This window comes from Neopsephotus bourkii, unplaced genomic scaffold (assembly GCF_033783945.1).
Source record: "Neopsephotus bourkii isolate Nb327-2 ecotype Australia unplaced genomic scaffold, CSIRO-AGI_Nbou_v1 NB_1655, whole genome shotgun sequence".
Lineage (NCBI taxonomy): Eukaryota > Metazoa > Chordata > Aves > Psittaciformes > Psittacidae > Neopsephotus > Neopsephotus bourkii.
In genome coordinates, this window is record NW_026902129.1 from 326,340 (window position 1) to 348,089 (window position 21,750).

The 21,750-nt window shown below is 41.6% G+C and overlaps 1 protein-coding gene across 5 annotated transcripts in view; it reads left to right on the forward strand.

Annotated features, from left to right (window-relative positions):
* Positions 1–21,059, forward strand: part of PDE1C (phosphodiesterase 1C) — a 272,899-nt gene extending 251,840 nt beyond the window's left edge. For 4 of the 5 annotated variants that reach the window (XM_061374877.1, XM_061374880.1, XM_061374879.1 and 1 more), the window contains 2 exons: positions 17,456–17,521; positions 20,337–21,059. In XM_061374877.1, the coding sequence (XP_061230861.1) occupies positions 17,456–17,521; positions 20,337–20,506 (236 nt within the window). In that variant the 3' untranslated portion in view covers positions 20,507–21,059. Of the gene's footprint in view, positions 1–8,323; positions 8,973–17,455; positions 17,522–20,336 lie in introns of those variants that run through there. The other variant, XM_061374878.1, reaches the window with a different exon arrangement.
* Positions 21,060–21,750: the final 691 nt, after the last annotated feature.

A 21,750-nucleotide genomic window follows, 5' to 3' on the forward strand; every position in this document is an offset into this window, starting at 1 on the left:
ATGGGGCTGCCATTTCCCACAGAAAAGACACAGCCCTATCAGAGACATCATCAGCACAAGTAGTTCATCAAATGTTTCCTGTGGGATAGAACATTATTAAACCATTTTGGAAAACCTGACTTTCCCATGTGAAATAGTTGCTTTTCAACACTTCGAATGGAAAATTATAAGCAGTCACATGGACATGATTTTTATCTGCATTTACAAACCTTTTTTGCAATCTTTTTCTACTCACAAAACTGACAACAAATGAGAAAATTATTCCTCCCATTTCAGACTAGATATAAGGAAGAAGTGTTTTAGAATGAGGGTGGTGAAACCCTGGCACAGGTTGCCCAGAGGAGCTCTGGCTGCCCCGACCCTGGGAACATGCAAGGTCAGGTTGGATGGGGCTCTGAGCAACTGAGTCTAGTGGAAGGCGTCCCTTGCTCATTGCAAGGGGCTTGGACTAGGTGACCTTTAAAGGTCCCTTCCAACTCCAGCTATCCTATGATACTATGGTTACCACTTTCACAGGTTATCTCTACCATCTTCGCATTTTTTATCCTGCTGGGAATAGATTCTGCAGTGTAAAGTTTTCAGTACAACTTTGTTCTGGAGACCGAACACAGTTTATTCAGATATTCTTTTTCAGCTAGCAATTACAGCCAATTAAAAGGTTCTTTTTTTGTGTGTGTTTGTTCTGGAAACTCATTATTCTGGTGGTAACATGCACTTTTGCAGGTTGCAGCACAGAAATCCGAGGGTTGTGGTTTCCAACAGACAGCTAGACCAGAGAGAGAAAGCCTGATGTGCTCTGGGTATATGTGATGAGCAATGCTCCCACCTCGTGGTCAAATCGTAACCCTGCGTTTTGACGGGTTACAGTTTCAGTAATAGGTTTCCCTATGCAATGCAACAGAATGGACTAGAATAGGATATAGTTAATATAATGTAATGCAACGTGATACAGTGTAATATATTTTAATATGTATTCTTTCAAATAGGCTCTATGAAGAGTTCATAACAGGCTTACCAAAAATGGAAGTTTTAGCTTTCTTTATTTTGATTCTTTTAGCTTTACTGCTGCTAAACAGAAGACAAAAGCCTTTCCTGTATGTTCTATACATTGCCCATGCCAACATATAAAGCTGCCTTTTGGTCTTAATTTTTCTTGACAATCATTCCTTGATCAGCAAGTGGAAAATTCCCTGATAAAGTAGGGGGTAAAGTAGGGGGGCTGCATTTCCTTCTGTCCCACTTGTCCCCAGAAATCAAGCAGCAGAGTAGCTGGCACAGGATGTTGTTATCTGAGAATGCCTTTGGTATAGAAACATGGTGGTTTGAAGGGGCTGTGATAATGGCTTCACAGTTATCCCAGACAGAGTTGAATGAACAAGAATCTTCTCAGCTTCATTTAAGGAGAATGCAGCTTTTTGCAAAGTGTTTACCCATTTAAGAATAGCCTCCTTTAGATATGGTTTTCATGTGTGTCAGTCTAGCCAAGACCGCTGTAGAGTGATGAACACTATGTAGACTTCTGAGAAAACCCTGCGCATGTTATCTACATAATGCCACTGTTGCTTTAAAAGAGGTTACTCAAGTGTATAAATGAGCAGCATTTGTCTATATCTTCTTGAGAGAGGTAAAAAGGTAAATTTTAGGTCATATAAATAATAGTGCCATTTCTATTTCTGTTCCAAAAGATAGGTTGGTCTCTTCATTATTGTCAGAAGCAGAAAGCCCATTTTAATTTGTAAGGCAAACACGTTGAATTCCTCCTTGCTGCTTGATAGTCCTCTTGATATTATATGTCAGAATCCAGCAGCAGTGGCAAAGTGGAATTACAATAGTCTCAGACTACTTATAAAGACAATTTCCTTCCTTTTCTTACTTCTTTTTATGGCCTGTTATTTGAATTACATTAGAGGTTATTGCTCCAAGTTAGAAATCAGAAAGTGTTGTACTGCTACCTTCTGGAAAAGCTTGCTTGAAAACATGAAGGTATTTTGCTATCCAAAAAGATATATTTCACCCTAATTTATCTCTGCTGAACAATTGTTCCATAGTAGTGCAGTATAGGATAACTGGAGGGGGAAAAAGTTTCCGTGCTTTTTAAAGTACTTTTTGTGCTCTGTTGAAAGAAATGTGTTTGTCTAATTTAGTAAGTGGCACCCAAGGCAAGCTGGAATTTGCATAGAGGCTTGTACTCTGAATAAGTTTTATGCAGTTTTAAAATCAAATAGAAGATGAACATGATGTGATCTTTGAAGCTAAATGCAAAACACATTGGTAGCATCAAGACCTCAGGAACATTGCATCACCATGGCATACATGCTCAATGAGAATATAGGGATGTATAAAGGTACCTTGTATAATTATGCAGATGATTTTGCAACTTGTTGGTTTTGTCAGTACGTGTGTGTAAAGCTCATGGAAAGCACCTGATTTTCCTTTGAGACTTCTGTGTATCTCTTTTCCTAGCCTGCTTTCCATCATAAAGGCCGTGCCAGGTAGTTAGAAAGTCCTTAGGATGTTTGATTGCCTTTTGCTTCTACTTTACATGGAGCCCCAGCTGTAACAAGTTTTAAAATTGGGAATGGCATTTGGGTTGATTTCACATTTAAGTGAGTATTTGGAATTTTCATTCCAGATGCATGGTGAAAAAAAAAAAATCACTGTAGATACTTAAGTAGCTTTTTGAGTAGTTGACTTTAGGGGGAACATTTATTCAGGTTACGGGTGGCCCTTTAAATACAGTTCTTCTCAGAGATAGCATATGGCTGCATTGCTCACTGGGGGTAGCATCCATGGTCCTAGAAGCATGGAGGAATATACAACTTATACAGCACATGATGGAAATTCCTCATTGATGTTGCACCATCAGCGATTTTCTTGCACCAGTCAGGGAGTGGAGCTGTGACCTTGCTTCTGTTACAGTCCTCCTTACCCCATTTAGGCTAATTTGCCTGTGCAGTGATGTATAATGATTCAGCAAGAGGAAAGTCCTCTTGCTCCCCAGCTCTGTGAATTTCTGCTGAATCCAATGGCAATCAGGCCTCTTTTTCCCCATGTAACACTTAGCCCTGAAAGAGAAACAAGCTCGTGCCTGAAGGAAAGGAATAATATGAAATGGGTCCTCAAAAGTTCAGTGACCTTAAGCTTTCATCTAAGCCCCTTCCCATGAAACAACTAGCTCCCAGTCTGAGCATACCAGCTATAGTTATCTTACCAGACAGCGATTCTGACAAGGTAGTGTAAGTAGAAGCGTTAAGGAGGAGGAAGTCCAACATTCAACAAATGTAAGCTCTACTGCACTCTACAAGCTGCCAGCCAGGTGCTTGGTGGGCTCCTTCATGCCCTTTGCTTTGTGTGCTGGACCTGCTGCCTGATCTCTCCCTGGGGGCAGAGGCAGAGGAACACCAGTGCCCTTAGTCCGCAGTTCTGTACCGCTCAGCCCACAGAAGGTGGACAAAGCAAAGAGGGAGTCAGTTTGCAGGTTTGTTTTCTGAAACTCATACCCTAATAGTAATCTTTACCACTTACTACCATTGATTGATCCATCGCTAGGCAATGGTTCTTTTTTCTGCTTCTAAACCACTACTTTCCTATTCCTAATGCCAAAACCAGGGACTTGGAGGCAGTTATAAATGTAGGAGAAAAGTAGGAAGTGATATTAGTTGAGAAGTGCTATTTTGAATCAGGTGAAAGTATTTAGAAATTTATGTCTAATTCAAAACAAGTGATTGGCAAAAACTGAAGAGGCACTGAAAAAATATCCAAATGGGAATTTCTGCTTCCAAGTGATGTCTCACATTTTTAGCCAGCCTTAAGTAAATGGTAAAAATAAAAGTTTTGTTCGAGTTAGATGAAAAGCTGAGCTTGATCTTTCATTTCCTCTCCACCTTCCTCCCACCAGAGTAACCCCCTCCCCAACAGTCATTTTTGCCATGAGAGAAGGAAAGCAATTATGTCTGACCCAGAGCTAAGCATTACCCTAATTTTTCAGTTTAGTCACTCAATCAAAGAAACAATTATTTGCCCAGTGCTAATGACAGAATCCTGATTCATGCATTCAGCTGAAAACTTTGTTGGCTTCGATTATCCTTCTGCCTGTGGCAGCTCATCCCTTTTGTGCTTTGAAAAGCACGGGGGTTTTCATTTCCGTCCACAGCGGTACAGCTCTTTATGAAATCCATGATCTAGCGTTTACCCCAGACATGTTCAGAGCTTTGAATTATATTTGATTATCAAATACAGAATAAGGTTTCTCACTTACTCCTGTAGGTCATTTTGCATAATGAGTGTCTAATTTTTTACCTACATGCTTTACTCAGGAAACTCAAACATCATTTGGTATAACCAAACTTCTGCCAATATATTCATTGCGTTTTTCTCTGCTCTTACATATTTCCATAATGTGCTGGTAAGCAAACAACATATATTAAAGCAAAGCTAATCTCTTTCTTCCATCAGTGATGTGCTCTCAGGTCAAGGATAATATAAGCTGCAAGCAAACAGAAAACTCAACATCAGTGTGAAAGGACTAAAAATTATTTGATGTCATGAATGATTTAGGGATAATTATATGCCAAAGCGCAAAAATCAGAATACCTTCTATGCTAATGTCATTTTTCCTCCTAGCAAAATGAATGTTAAGCACTTGGGTCGTCTGCTAAATTAGAATAATGGTATTTAAATTCAGTTACAAAACAGGTATTCAAAACTTCTTCCCAACAGCATTTATTCTTGTTTTTCCTTGCTTTAAACAGGACACAAGCAGCTTCGAGTAACATTATTTCCCTTGGAAAAAATAATCACTCTAAAATTTCTCATCCATTAAAAAGACAGATAACAAAGATGAATTAACTTGTAACACATATTTCTTCTTCATTTCACTGATCTTCATGTTTCTTAGGCCTCATTCATCTCTGGTGCAGCAGAAGCAAGAGAATAGCACAAATATGCCGAATATCTTTCTTCATGGTCTTAGTTTTCTTTGAAGAGGCTTCTTGAATGGCTTTAGGAGGAGTTAGGATCATCCAGTGCTGAGAACTAAGCACTGTGATTTTCAACATCTTCATTTTATTTTGAGCACTAGGAGTAGCTTTAACAGTGCTGTTCAGATGGGGACAGGTTAGGACTAAACACACTTTAGCACTCAGTGGAGACAGGAAATACGCTGGCTTTGGGGAATAGCTTACAAAATTAAGGGGTCATTCCTGCAAGATGCTGAGTGAGTCACAGAAAGAGTTGAAAGTGGCAGTTTTAGCAATCTGCCCTACCAGTTGCAAATGCTTCCATCATGTGTAGTAAGAAGGATAACTGCCTTTTGGATTATGGGGTGAGACACATGTAATTTGGCTATTATTTTCCCTAGTTGTGCACTGCATCACTAGTAATTGGTTTTATGATATCAAATGTCATATAACAATTGGTCACTTCTGTTGTCATTTCAACCAGTGCCTGGATGGAGCAGGCTTCTGAGGGAGGCCAGAGTTTCGAATACTCTTATCCTGAAAAGCTTTGGCTTTTAATAAATGAGGGTAGAGGCTACTTTCAAATGCCAGCTTCTCTAGGAACACTTGACCAACCATGCTGGGTCAGACCAAAAGCCCTTTAGCTCTCCATCACCTAGCCGACAACATTTCATAGCAGAGATCTTAAGGAACAAAGAGGAAAAACAGAGCAATGCCTCCCCCCTACACCTTACCTGTCTTCAAAGAGCTAAGGCAGAGGTCAAATCTCTGACGTGCATAGCCTCTGATGGATTTTTCTTCCATTAAGTATCTTTACAGCCCTGGTACTCTGTTGTGTACAGAGAAGAACTTCTGCCTAAGAGCTCATCTCAGTCTCCCCTCTGTTAGGTTAAAGCCATTCCCCTTGTCCTGTCCCTGCAGGCCCTTGTCCAAAGCCCCTCTCCAGGTTTCTTGTAGCCTCTTTAGTCTCTGGAAGACTGATATAACATGAAGAACTGTTACATGTTAACATTTATCACATCAAGAGTTGTAGAAGTACTGGTGTCTGCATTTATGATCAAGGGGAAGGCCAACACTCGGCAAACAATATAAACCCATCTGCAACACTGAAGAACTGAGATGTGCATTCAGACGAGGCTGTTTCAGATAATGAAATTCAATACATGCCAAGTGAACTGCTTAAAGTTTTCCTGTGTACTGAGTGCTGCATATTCATTCTTTTTCCTCTTTCAGTTACCTCTGTTGATATGTACTAATATTTGCACTGTATTTATTGTGCTGAAATGAGAAAGTAGCTGGATCACATCCAAGGTTAATGCAGTTGTAGGGAAGCTGTATTGTATCCAAAGGGAAAATTCAGCTAGGAAACCAACACATCTGCTCCAGCAAGTAGAAAAACAGTTTAAAGCAAATGGTATAGGGGGATGTTCTCACTGGAGCTGGTGATGTGGCTAACAGAAGCAAAAAAGTAATATATGACTCAGTTCTCCACAGGGAACGTCTGGAGCCTGGAAAAAACATTGCATTTTCCCTTTCTTCATTAATGGGGATGAAAGGGGTTAGAAGTCTTGTGAGTACAGATAGCATAGGTAGGGGAGAACCTGTTGGGTGGTACTTGGAGCTCTGTTTCAGATTCCTGGTGTGATTCAGCACATAATTTAAGAGATTCAGAAATAATTACTGCTCAAAGATGTCATTTCATCCACGTGTGCCAAATGATTACCTTGCCTTCTGGGTCACTCTTCTCTTGAAAATGTGGTTAATGCTACATGTCAGAGGATTGTTATGATCCTGTTAATGACAGCAAATCAGGCTCAACTTTTGAGATAGGAGACATCAAGGAAGTGTAGTGCTGTTGTTAACGGCTGTTACTATTGCCTGTTGTAGATTTTGCTGCCAGTAATGCTGGGAATGTGACAATTCAGTCTAAATAAATCCAATGAAATGCTGAAAGCCTAATTGTTTACAACCATGTCTTTGAATTGCATCAGTGATCAAGATATTGTAGTAACAACCTACAGGGGACCATCCTGAAAGAAGACCTGCTGCTAACTATGCAGTAGAAGAAAATGATACCAACTCACTGATGAATCTGTGCAGCCACTATATATTAATCAGAGATACTGCAATCCAGCAGGAATCTTAGCTCTTTGTTTTGCCTTTGCCCAAACACTGTTTATAAAAATAGAACAATATACTAATGAAGGCAACAGAAACCTATTCTCTGAAAGGGACACAGAGATTCTGATGTAGTCACATCTTCCAAGGCATGCCCAGCCTTATAGATAATTTTTTCTCTCCCTGGGATGAATCCCCTTGGTTGAGAGAACCCTTTTAAGTGTACTTTCCAATTCTGCTGTCATAGGCATTGCTAGAATAACAGTAGCTAAGCAGAGTGCCAGGTACATTCACATAACTGGTTGGGACAGCCAATACAGTAAAATATTCATGTTCCCATTTGAAACTGTTCCAGAGGTTTTCTAGAGAAAGATATGAAGAGGATTGGACAGAATGTCCTCTTTCATTAGAAACTGTCCTCTTTCACTAGAAAGGAAGAAAAGGTTATCTTGCCTGTATTTCTTCTTGAGGAAGATACGTTCATTGTGAAGAATCACTTGTGGTATAACTACATAAAAAAGTTAGGTTTGTACATTCAGGGTAACGTTAGCCAAATAGAGCCTAATTTTGAGGCCAAAGGATTATAAATATTTGACAGAAGAGTCATGCAGATTCTAAAGTGCACATATTTAGTTAGGTCCCAGGCACTTACCCGTGCCTAAGACTGTGCAATTTAGACATTGCAGTCCGCTTGGGAGAAAGGGCTTTTAAAAGGTAGTGATCTTCTGTGTTTCATAGAATCATCAAATCAGAGGTTGGAAATGACCTTTGAGATCATCAAGTCCAAATGTTTGAAGCGTTTTCTTTTCTTCACCTCAAACCACATGTACAACATTGTTGCTTTCATGAGCAAAAAAGGTACTGAAAGAGCTGGTGAGCAAAGGGTGATCATAGAACCCTACAGCAAAGAAACCTAATGGGATCTCAATCTAAGCGTGCTGTGTTCTGTTACATGATCCTTTTGATGCCAAAGATTGAATTCCCACAGAGTTAGTCCGAGAGCAATGGATTTCACTTTGTGTAAGACATAATGATATTTCTGCTCAAGCCAATAAGAGGTATTGCTTTGGTGGGCTTCACCTTGCAGTCTTTCATCAGTTAAGCAAAGCTGCACTGCTTGGAGGAAATGGGGCTGTCTAAACTGATACCTTCCTTTCTCTTTCCCAGATTACCCGCTCCTTGGACAAAGGGGAGAAAGGCGGCATTTGACACTTTTTCTTTTTCTTTTTCTTTTTTTTTTTTTCCAGATACAGAAGAGTAAAAACATAAAAAAAGAGACTGCAAATTTCTTTCATCATTTTAGCTGAGCTTCTTCATTCCTGTTCTCCTCCTTCCGCAAAGACCAGTTTCTGGGGAAGGCGTTAAACAACTCTCAAAGCACTCCTCCTCCCACTGGCTACTTCACAGCTGATGACTCTGGGTTCTAGGGTGGGGGCCTTGGTTTTTGGGTCAGTTTGATTTTTGTTTGTTTGTTTGATCCTGTGTCTGTGCATTTTCTGTTGTTTTGGGAAGTTTTTTGTTACGAAAAAGAACTGGTGGTTTCCTGATGCAAATCATAGAATCATGGAATGGTTTTGATGGGAAAGGACCTTAAGCTTGTCCAGTTCCAACCCCCTGCCATGGGCAGGGACACCTTTCACTAAACCGTATTGCCCAAAGCTTTGTCCAGCCTGGCCTTGAGCACTGCCAGGGATGGAGCATTCCCAGCTTCCTTGGGCAACCTGTTCCAGTGCCTCACCATGCAATGGTTCTGTTCCTATGAACAGGTCAAACCAATACATGAGAGTCATCTTTGAAAGCTGGTATTGCCCTTTGCTATGGCTCAGCTTGTGAAACCAACATTAGCATGATGCAAAAGAATATACATATATAAAAAAAGAAAACTTGATAATAGAATCGTAGAATAGTTAGGGTTGGAAAGGACCTTAAGATCATCAAGTTCCAATCCCCCTGCCATGGGCAGGGACACCTCACACTAAACCATGTCACCCAAGGCTCTGTCCAACCTGGCCTTGAACACTGCCAGGGATGGAGCATTCACAACTTCCCTGGGCAACCCATTCCAGTGCCTCACCACCCTAACAGTAAAGAATTTCTTCCTTATATCCAATCTAAACTTCCCCTGTTTAAGTTTTAACCCATTACCCATTTCCTGTCACTACTGTCCTAATGAAGAGTCCCTCTCCAGCATCCTTATTAGGCCCCCTTCAGATACTGGAAGGCTGCTATGAGGTCTCTGCACAGCCTTCTCTTCTCCAGGCTGAACAGCCCCAACTTTCTCAGCCTATCTTCATACAGGAACTGCTCCAGTCCCCTGTTTGTCCTCGTGGGTAATACTTCACTTCTACTTTTTTTCCCTGAGAGCCTTTCCAATTGCTGTAGGCAGAATTTGCCACCAGTTTTACTCTTGCTGTAGAATACTTTGTTAACAAGAATGGTTATTTGTAGAGTCATTTGACCACTTGTTAGGATTTGATGTCTTTCCTAGACAATGCAATGATAGCAAAATGTTTTTTGTTTCTAAACAGGAGGCAGACTCACTGGTTTGCCCTGGTTATGCTGTTAGTAATAGGAAAGGAATAATTAAATGAAAGCCATATTCCCTTGGGGCAATTTTGTTGACAGACTCTGAGAGCATGTACTAATGTACTGCTTGATGTGCCTGCCTTAACTTGAGACTACAGATAATGAGCTGTTTCCCACATTTGTTCATGGGCCACTCTTTGTCTGACCTGAAGATGTAAGAGATGAAGGGCAGCAGGGAATCACGCAGGGAATCACACAGATCAGTTGTTACTTTCATCTCAGTGTGGTCTTTCTTTCATCACTGACTGAATGGACAGGCCAAAGAAAGGGAAAAGCACTGCTGGAGAAGTACGGACAGACAAAACCAAAATGAAACAGTGTGTCTTAAATGCACTGCTGGAGTCCATGGATAAAACTGTCTCATTCAGTGGAGTTAGACACATGGAAAGTAGCCATCATTTTGGCCCATTTCTAAGAAGAAATGTTAAAAACCTAACTCAGGCCTTGATTCAGGAAGGTATCATAAGAAACATCAGACATGTGAGTGCTTTTCTGACTTGGGATCTTGGTAGAGAACCAGTTGTAAGTAACTTTACCTGTCTGTGTGGAAATCAAGACTTGTATGTACACATACAGCTGTTTTTGACTAACTCCTTTTTGTTCAGGATGAGGTCTTGCTGTGTTAGTTGTATATGTGTTATCAAGGAACCAGACTGCTGTCATGGCTCTTTGCTATGTAGAGAACATGCAAAACATTGGCTTAGGAAGGTAAACTTTGGTGTTTCCTTTTCATGTTTAAAAGCACAGGACTTTACCACCAGCCTATATTATATATTAGAGCTTGGGTCTCTGTTCCTGCTTAAACCATGCATGTACAGGGACAAGCTTCCTGCGACACTAGCAAAAATTCACAGCAGTGAGCTCAGCCTAAAACCACATTTAAACATGAATACCTTTCTCACTCAGGAGTGTTTGTATCTGGGATTTTGATTATTGAGGCTAGAGACATTTTGAGTTCTTTTTTTGGACACTGGAGTTTGAGTTTGTTCAAAGCCAGAGATTTAGATTAGGTTCATGCTGTGAAAAGGTTGCACTTCAATCACATGTTTTTTCAGAAGGAAGAACTGCAGAAATAACTCCTGCAGTTCTTAGAACTCGCAGTTGGCTTCACTGAACCAGCTCATTTATGTAAAATAAATACAAGGGCATGTAGTGTTCCCATTCATGAGCTCCTGGTTCAATGGCAGATTTTCTAATGGAAGCAGAGTGCTGGGGGGGGCAGTGTCCCCCACAGCCAGCTCCATGTGGTGTGACAGGCAGAGGGCTGTGTCACCACGTAGCACTTTCCCACCTTCCTTTTCCCCCCTCCATCAGCATTCAGCCTGGATAAGAGTGGTAGAATATGACTTCCAACCCTGACCAGGCTCTTTGAAGGCACATTGGTGAAATATCAATAATGCAGAACTAAATGCTGCAGTAGTGACTCAGTCCCTAAAGTCAGGGGGAACATCCCCTCACGGAGTGTTTGGTCAGAGGTGCAGGATGGTTTAGTCAATATTTTTTAAGCTACAGTTACCTGATGTACAGTGACTAAAGATGCCTTAGATTCTGCACAGTAGAATAATAATCAATATTATTTAATCATACCTAAATCACTTCCTTCATCTATTTCTGATACATATTTTCTGTCTCTCTGGGAGTGGTTTCTTTCAGCGAAGCCAGACTGCTTCATTCAGAGCTGGTCAGTTCTTGTTTCTCATGCATTGGCACAAAGGTGTGAAATCAGACTGGAAAATGGTTTTCCTCAATGGTTAGGATTATCCACCACCGGCAGGAGCTAGTAAGGGGAGTAGTGAATTTGCCGTCTTCTGGGGGCTGCAGGTCTGAGCTGCCATTCCAGAAGAGATGCTACAGTCAGAGTAACCAATCTCAGCACAAAGGTATACAGCAGAATGGTTTGCAATATGCAGGCAATCAGAGCTAGCTCTAACATTCTCCTGCTCTTTTAAAATCACTTGAATAAGCTACAGTGAATTGTTAGCAATTTCTGGAATTTTTTGTTGTGTCAAAAATTCCCCATGAAATTTATTAGTTTGGGAATTTAGAAAGTGAAATCTAGAAACCAAAATCCTGCAAAGAGACTAGGCCAGATGAAAGCATCTGTCATGGGATCCCCTCCCAGGATCACACTTCCATCCCCCTACTCTGCCTCCTCACCTCCCTGGAACACTCTGCAGCGTTGTGCTAGTGCATTGTGAGCCAAGGAATGGTATGTTTAGTCACCTCCCAGTCAAACTAGAGATCAGCCACTGTGCAATTGTGTACAAAACCAATAAAAATAAAAGATAATAATAACAGAACTGCTTGCTCTTATTTTGTTCCACAAAAGGAAACGAACAAAAGAAAAGGTGGAAAAGGATCAGGCGTTCATCAGCTGATGGCCTTTGCTTATAGAGAGTGAGATTTCTAGTTTTCACCCTTACCTGTCTTTCCCTAGATGTGGAGGTCCTTTTCCATCTTCACTAACACTATACAAGCAATGAATAAGCCCGAAATTCTGCAGACGTAAGGAGCTTACCATTAGCCTCGTGCTGCAATTCTACACAGTTATTTGGGAGCACCCTCGAGTAGGCACAGAGGGGTCTTCTGCTGCTTCTGGAGGGCAGCACAGGCTGGGAAGCTGTGTGATAAGGATGCATCTTCCATCTCTGTACAGGGACTGCTGATGCTCTTCGGAAGGCACCAGGAAACTTATGTGACTTGAGAGGGAGAATCCAGGCACTTTATGCCCTAAAATAGAGAGGGATTCCATTGCCAGTATTCCTGTCAGTGGTCTTCCCTTTAGCTGGGATTGGTGTTCGGGGAGCTAGCAGATCTTTGACTCATGGTGATGTAGTGCTTGGGGTTGGAAGGGACCTTTAAAGGTCACCTCATCCAACCCCCCTGCAATAAGCAGGGACATCTTCAACTACACCAGGTTGCTCAGAGCCCCTTCCAGCCTGACCTCGAATGTTTCCAGGGATGAGACATCTCCCACCCCTCTGGGCAACCTGTGCCAGGGTTTCACCACCCTCATTGTATACTGTTATTCAAGCGGCTCAAAGGTGCCAGTTCTCTGCACTGCACTCAGTCCGTGATTCGAGCTATGTGTTTCTGTGACAGCAAGTGAGAAGCGTTCACACATGGGAAATAAGGGATTTGTTTATTGTTTCAAATGTAAAAGCCTGTGATGCACCCTCTCAAAATGCTTAAATTAAGCAGCTTTCCTTACAGACTACACAGATACTATTATTTCCAAAGTTATATGATCAGATTTCTATGTTTAATTATAAAAAGATTATGGATGTCACTAATCTTTTCCATGTTGGAGAAAAAAGATGCCAGAAGAGAACTTTTCTTTTTGCTGATGATAAAATAGGTGGTAAATTTAAAAAAACCAAAAAATGTTACCATTTTAGCCGAAAACCTATTCCAGAGTAGTCAATGTAGGAGATGCAGCTGGTAAACACACTGTGCATTAGTACACTAAGAAGTTTATCATCAGAATGAATCTGGAATTTGGGAGCCTAGCTTCTGATGCATGAATGAAGGAGGCAGATTCCTTCTTCTCCATGTTCCTTGTTTTCAAGCATAAATTTTGTTGTTGGAGAGAAACTTTCCAAAATGTAGTTGGTTGTGCAGGAGAGCAGTGGGATACGGCGGTGGTTTTGCAAACTACCCTTTGAATATGCACATGTTTGCATATACTTACAAAGTCTTACAAGCTCAGTCTGGAAGCAATATTTTGGACGAGATAGCTGAGAATGCTGAGCTCTCCTAGCTAAAGGCAAATACCACCCGAATTTGCTGTTAGGCCTTGCAAAATCTACAGCATGTCCCAAATGTGTTTTTTAATTAAAAAGCACAATAATCTATTCAAATTCAAAATGATGGAACCTGACCAAGATAGTAGTTCTTTTATTTCAACCAGAATAAACTATATCGAGGAACTCGAGATGGTCTTAAATATCTCTTATTGGCTCCTTTTCCTCACATTTCATTTTATAATAATAAAACTCATCATCTTCTAATGATCTATGCCATTACACTCAACAAGTGACAGCATAAACAAGTCCTTTTCTCTTACTGTTTTAATCCAATAGTTAATAATAGCAGAGCAATCTTGTGTTTTCATGTGTTGAACCAGTGCTGATCTCAGAGCTGTGCTGGTGCAGGGTCTGAACATCAGCACTCAAAAGGGGGAAGAGTTGGCTGAGGATGCGAAGGAGCCCGAGGGCACTGACTCCATGCAAATCACTCCTCGGAGCGGGCATCAGTGCTGGCCAGGTAGAAAGGAGAGGGAAAAAACATGGTTTCACATGGCATAAAGGCATCAATCCATCTCCTTTCAAAGCAGGTACAGAGATTTTTCCCACTCTTGTTACCCACCACAGGTTTGCTCCAGACTCAGTGCCTGGTGCTCCGCCTGCTTCCACAGGCAAACAAGTTTTGGGATCCCAGGCAACCTTTCTCCATCCAATTACTGTGATCAAGGCAGAACCACTGCCAATGCCATTAGGCAATGCCAGGCACTGGCTGTGCATTCTCACTTGCTGAGCCTGCATTCTTGTTGCTGCAATGTCCCTTTTGATCCCCAAAGAAGCACAGAGGGATCTGATCTGTACCCTAGCAGGACTGGGACACATGTTGGTCTTCAAGGCATCAGCTCTCCCTGTTCTGGTGACTTGACCAGCAGGTAAAAGAAAAGGGAGCTGTTTCAGGCAAGCTGATTGAGGACCTGAAGCTCAGTTTTAGCAAGTTTATTTACCCTCACACCTAAGTGCACAACAGCACTTGCTCGCAGGCCTCCCAGCACACTCTTGGCATCTTGTAGTCCTTCAGTTTCTTCCAAGTGTATGTGTATCAGCTACCGTGTATTCATAACACCCTGGGTTTAGAAGCTATCCAGTGGTAGGAGGAATATATGTAATCCTGTTGTCTCTGCCGGTGGTCGTAGGAGTGCATCCGTCAGACAAACTTACTTATGGCCATTGGGGTTTTCTAGTGATAAAACCTAGCAGTAGAATGACAGAGTGAGTATTTTCCTTTTCTTCTTGCTTGGATGCTATTTTTTATACACTTTTATATGAAATTTTTTTAAATATTTGCTATTTTTATTGTAGGGTTCTGGTTGGGTTTTTACCAGACCTTCTGGCTGTCTACAGGCCCAGATTCTAACAGGGATATTTCCCTTCCCTTTTCTCCTCCCCAGTAGACAAAAGCCATTGTGTTTGCAACATCAGCTTGGAGCGAAATAACACCTTGGGCCTGATCGCTCTTTTAGTTGCAGTGAAATCAAAGTTGCATGCAAAGTCCTGCTGGTCCCACCACTGGGGCTGAAGATGAAATAACCTAAACATGCACAGCTAATTGCACACAGGGCGGTCTGTGTGAAGTCAATGCATCAGGGTGGTGCTGTCCTCTTTGCTGTGGTAGGATCTGCTTCCACCTCGAGGTGTTGAAATAAGACTACATCTCCCTCTTTGTTCTGATGCTGCTGCTTCTTGTAGGCACTGCAGAGTCATACCCCAGCGTCCTGACTACCTTCAGCATGGGTTTATCTGGGGCAGATTCCACTGCTCTTGTGGTTAACCCTACAGTGACAGCTCCTAACTAATGTTAAGAGATTTAAACTTATTGGTAGGGAGGATAAGGGGAAATTAACCAAATTCAAGGATCTTGGTCTTGTAAAAAATAACTTTTTCTCAGCTGGCATTCTGCAGGGAATTCTATGTATGAAGTTGAACATAAACTTTAGCGTCTGTTTGTATTAGCAGAACCAATAATGGAGATGCCTTTCTTGAACTGAACTAAAATAAACAACAGAAACCTGTTCTCTCCCATTTCCCAAGGAAGAAAGAGGCAGGTTGTTACACTGTTTTGCACCAGGGATTAGACAAGAAGTTAAAATGCATGCTGAGAGCATATCTCAGCATTTTTGCTCCTGGGACTGGGTGGGCAGGGTAATGAAAAACAACCTCTTTGTTTTAAGACTCATAAGGAAACAAACAAATGCAAACCTGAAATGAATGCTGCCATTTGTAATGTCAAGTATTCTCAACTGTTGTGAGAATAATTTTAAACACTATGTATTTATTGCTAGTTCCTTATTTGAAAGAAGAGGCTCGTGGTCTCTGAATGTATAAACCATTTCTCAACATTCCAGTTTTTCTGTAACTGAGTCCATGTATGTTCATCTTATTATCAAATAAACCAACGAGGTCTCCGCTCCATTTGCATTAAAGCTGTAGAAGGGTTCCTTTTATTCTGCTGCTTTCTACATCTGATCTAGGCATGGCACTTGTCATTTGCTTTCCAGTGTCCAGCTCCCCACAGATTACTAGTAATAATTTAGTGGGAACATTGCTTGGACAGCAGTCATTGCTCAGCCCCTGCCCCTGTGAGGAGGATTTAGTAGAATTACATAATATCTAAACACAGGGAAACTATATAGCTTATTTAAGGACCCCAATAAATCTCTGCCTGTTTGGGGATTAGACATGCCAACCTCACCCTCACCCTTTTCTCTGTTCACTAAAATCAGAGCAGGGAAGAGCATCTAACCCAACAACAGCACACCACACTCGTGCCCCCTCAGACAGTTGATTATGTGATGTTTTCTCTTGTGCCACTTGAAGCATGAGCATCAATCCCACAGGGCTGGTGTTCTGGGCTCCAATATTTCTTAGAGACCTCTTATAGCTACATCTCTACATAGCACCTTCTACAAAGTACCTTACACCACAGGTAGAATCAGGCAGTGTCTGTGCAGTGGTCACCACACCACACAAGCAATGACCAGAATTTTCCCATCTACTGTTTTGCTATTTGATCTTTTCCTTAAGAAAGGGAAAAAATCATGATGAAGAGAGGCAGAGGCCAGGCCATTCTCTCTAAGGAGGACGTGCAGTTCAGGGATGTTCAATACAAGCGTGAAAGTTTTTGTTCATTCTGTTTTGCCTAAAATTTCAGTTTTAAATCACTCCTTTCCTCTCTGGGAGGTTCACTGGTATCCTGAAGAACATGCAATGTGCTCAGCACTCAATCTGCTTGCATTCTTATGCCTTACTGGCTTGGTTTGAGTCTGCAAGTACCTCCAGTCCAGTGCAAGTAGAGATGAAAACAACCTGCCACTTTCTAATAGACATTGAGGGTGTTGATGCAGTTGACTGTCATCTTCAAACCAAAAACACTGACTGCCACAGAAGCAAGAAGGGAGAAAAGATGGTTGAGAAAAGGCATCTAATGATTTGGGTGACTCACCTCTGCTTGCAAATACAGTATCAGAGTCCTTTCTCTGGCATGAACCACCAGTGACAAATGTCTGGAGCCATTACCAACTGGTGGCTCCTAAAGTGATGCCAGCTGCTTGCAGAACCACCCCAGACTCAAGGTAAGTGCTGTATAACTGCCTTCAGAGCCATGCTGGGCAATAAAACTGGTGTTTTCCAGTTCTGTGGGACACGGAGGTAGCTGGAGGTAAAGCTGTCTGGCATCTGACAGCAGTTCAGAGATCCAAAACTTCTGTGGAACTTCCAGAATCAATAACTCGGGTATCTCAACCCAAACCCTGGTAAGTGTAAGAGATACCTGAGTACAAAGAAAAAAGATATGTTTGGTATTGACTCCTTTAGATGGAAAAGTCCCCAAAAGTGAGGCTATGTTGCCAGTTAGCCTCACCTAAAACCATGGATAAGAAATGGAAGAAGGAAAACAAACACCTTGCAGTGGTGGCCATGCTACAAAAAGCATTTGAATGGCTGGTGGAACTCAGGTTCATCCATCTCTGCTGAAACTGTGCTTTCTTTTTAAAGGTCCAGCACGATGTTCAGCTGATTTCCCAGGCTTTGGCTCCTCAGCAAACCACCTTACATTGCCAGGTCAGTCAGTACCACCTCACTTTGATTTGCTTATATGCACAGCTTTAGAATAAGGCACTCACAGTACCTACTGTCTGGGAGATGGACATGAAGAGATGGCTTCTCCAGGTATGGCATGACTTCTACACATCACAGTAAACAAGTTAAATCCGTTCACTGGTTAAACCCATTCACTGGGGTTGAACAAATGAACTGTTGTTTTTAATGGTCTTTACTGCATGGCAGGGTGGGCTTTTTTGCCCAGAGAAGCTGTGGCTGCCCCTTCCTTGGCAGTGTTCAAGGCCAGGCTGGATTGGGCTTGGAACAACCTGGCCTAGTGGAAGGTGTCCCTGCCCATGGCAGGGGGTTGGAACTGGGTGAGCTTTAAGATCCTTTCCAACACAAACAACTCTGGGATTCTGTGATAAATACCTTATGTTTTCTGCCTTGCAGTGCAGGCTTCACAAACTATTTATGTTCAATTGGCAAGTTAATTTGGGCCTTTATCATGTGGACATAGATGCTGAAGGGAAAAAGTAAGGCTGTTTTATGGGGTGAATCATAGCTTTTTGTGCCCTTCCCTGCACAAATGTACCAAGTCCTGCTGTCTCTATTTCGCCATCATAACCATTTTCTCAGTCCCTTCATCTTTGTCCCACACACCTGTCAGAAGAAAGGGAGGTTATATGGAGCAGTTACACAAAATAGCGGCTTAGTGGGAACAAGATATTTTCTTGCATGTGCATATGCAGGCCGTTCATATATGTATAATTAACAATAGCTGAAAGAAAGAGCAAGTCTGCAGGAAGATAACAAGAAATCACAAAGAAAAAAACCCCAAACTTCAAGCAAAGTCCTTAAAAAGTTTTACTACAGGTATTACTGTCAGTGATTGCTGTGCCAGCAGATGCGGTATGGTGTGGCTCTGTATATAGATGTGCAGTAGCATGTTTCTGTTCTCCAAGCTGTTCATGGCGTGATGCTCCTTCACAGCCACCACCTCAGCAGATTGTTTCCTCAGGCACAGCTGCAGCCACTGCTGGGGTGTAAGGAAGGGAAAAAACAAGCAGGGATGTGAGACCTATTCTCTGCATTCACTGACTGATGGTAGCCATGATCTTTAAAAAGGAATTATTTCCTTAAATGAAAAAAGGGAAATTCAAGCCTTAGCAGCACCAAGGTTAGGAACTTGTAATACATCACTCCATGCATGAAGCACCTGAGAATCATAACAGATTGAAGCCAGCAGAAACCTTGTGAGGCAACTATGCTCATTTTTATTCCCATTTTACATGTGGAGAAGCTGGGGTGAATGTTATAGTCCAGGTCACGTGAGAATTGAGTGAGAAATCTGGGAACCAGTCTCTAGAGCTCTGAGAGAGTCTTCTCCCCATCACTTTGAATCACTAAACACTGAAGAAATTCGATGTCATGGACACATTTGTCAGCTCCTGTATAAAGATGATAAACAGCACCACCAGTGTCCTGGATAAACCCCCTTAAACCTATTAGCCAAGTCAACTCTGCTGGCAACAACTTCAGTAAAATTCCAGTTAACAATAAATATTCCCCATGCTGAACAGTGGAAAATCCAATAACAGTTTGGCTGAGTCCATGCTGAGTACAGAAAATGAAATTAATCTGAAAAGTGGATGGGCTTCAAAGAGCAGCAGCTCACCTGGATATTTTTCAAGCTTCTAAAGAATGTCAATCTAGTCTAGTTGAGAATAGGAAAGATTATGACTATGCAGAAATCTGGATGTGGACCTCTGAAGTTTATGAAATCCGTAGGTTTTTTGTTTCCCAGGACATTTTAGAGTATGATTAATCACTTTAAGAGTTTACCAAGATGAGAGTGTAACTGTTCTAGCGTTTGATGTTAGCTAGCTCACACAGGGGAATCCTTTTTGCTGCTTAGGATTCATGCTCAGAGCAATGACTTTAAAGTGTTTGTCACGCTAATTATTGACTTATTAGTTGATTATTTTGCAAATAATAACTAAGCAGAAGACAAATACATTTTGGTCATGTTGGATTTTTTTATTCTATCTACATGAAGATGTAAGAAAGCAAGGCACAGATTCAAATAAACAGAGTCAAGAAGCTGAGACCAGTCAAATTCATTTGTATCCCACCTGTGACTTTCACAATGACCTGTAGTTTACTGGAAAATCATATGAAACCCTTCAGATCCACCTCATCCTGTATTCTAGGAAATGTGATCTTAATCTGTATTTATTGCCTTAAAATGACCTCGTTCAATGGTATTTTGAAAACAGTGTGATGTTTAGCTATATGCATATAGCTAGGTAAGTGTAATGTTTCTTCTTCATTTATACTTTTGGCACTTTCATCTTCGGTCTAAACTGTCGTGTCCCAACCTTGAGCTCATTCCTTAGCATTCACCTGCATTGATATAATCTTCTGGGGTGTTGGAATAAGGGCATGATTTCAAGATCGAGTATGCTAAAGGGTTTAATTGCCCAAATTTCAATTTTGGAGGTGTCTGTGTTTCATTCAAGAGTTTTACATATATATTTATGATTTATGTCCCTGCCTGTGACAGGGGGTTGGAACTGATGGTCTTTAAGGTCCCTTCCAACCCAAACCCTTCTGTGATGCTGTGATCTTTTTTCCCACCTGAACCTTTCCTAACCCTCTGTAACTATCCATTAACCCAAAAGAGTCCTGGCTCTCAGGCTGAGGAACCCTCCTTTGCACAGGTAGGCTTGTGCTGGGTGGGATGGATGCAGCTTCCAAGGAATTGATTTCTTGCCCAGCAGCGAGTGAATGCTAGTCATGGTAACTATCCTTGTTCTTCCTTTGTCACCACCAGCCATCAAACCTCAGCTGTGGCATCTCAAGAGGCCCACTCATAGCTCAGGAGACTATTTCCCAGCCTCCCACAAGAAACTGGAGGAACACCCGGTGAGATGTAAGCTGCTTGACCAGAGGGGAAGGATGAAGAAGATCCAACATATTTCCCAGAGCTGGAATAGGAAATAGCAGAAGAGATAAAGAGGAAGGACACTTCTCACAGCCGGACAGAAGATAGTGTGTAACCATTGCACAGGCCACGCTATGTTGTACAGCAGCTGCAATTCTAGATAAAGCAAGTGTATGATTTAGCTAAGCAATATAATGGACATTTTGCTAGAAATGTTCTCAGTAGCCTCATTATTATGGCAGCAGACACCCACTTAGTACTAAATCATTGGGCTGTTACCTTAAAAGAAGTGATTGTATACCACTATCTCAAATTGAGGAAGCCAATGCTTTCCTAGATTGTTGGGTTCCTTACAGCGTTCACAATGTGACCTTCTGCCTACCACAGGTAAGACAACTCCTGTTTCCAACAACATGGGAGTACAGAGCTCAGTACTGGCTGTACTGAGAAGAAATGTCCTAAATGTCACAGTGTGATGGGTGTTCGAGAGGTTGAAGGTAGGAGGCTGAAGTACAAATAATCCTCTTGCTTCACTCACTGGAAAAAGAAGAGACAGCGCAGCATTGAAACTGTTCTTTGCACAAACCATGCTGAATGTTAAATAACACTGATTTTCTTCTGTGGCATTCATTCAGTTGAGTTTGATCTCACATGTTCTTTTGGCGCACAGTGTCCCATGGGCCTGAGTTTCACAGCTGCACATGCTCCCTCTGAAAAGGTTCCTCTTGACCCCAGGTTTTACACTGTGAGAAGCAGTGGAAGTAACTCTGCTCTCTTTCCCTGTATCTTCTTTTCTCTTTTAAGCTCTTACAGAAAGAGGAGGGTGAGCACTGCAAACAGTACTCAAGATGCAGGTGTGAAACAATGTAATGACACATTTTCTCTTCTATTTTCCATGCCATTCCAAATAGTTTTTAAAGTTGTTTTTCCCTTTTTGCACTTCCTTGGCACTGAGTAGTAGTTTCTGCAGCGTTATCTATAATAAATCGTAATTAATTTATAGCCCAAACGCACATAGGGAGTTGGGGAGTTGGGGTTGCCTCTCCATGTATGTGTTCTGCACTTACCAACACTGAATTGGTGGTTTTGACAATTACACCGAAGGGTGCTGCTGCTGCTTCTTTTTTTAACCTTGCATCCTTCATTTCTGTTCCTGGTGTGTTTTCTTCCTCCATCAATACATTTTCCAAATCACATCTTTGGGATAATCATGTTAAATGGCAGACAGGACAATCCTCCTTTACTGTGAATGCTGACCAGTTCATCTCACTCTCTATTCTTTTGTCTTTCCCCCATTGTTAAC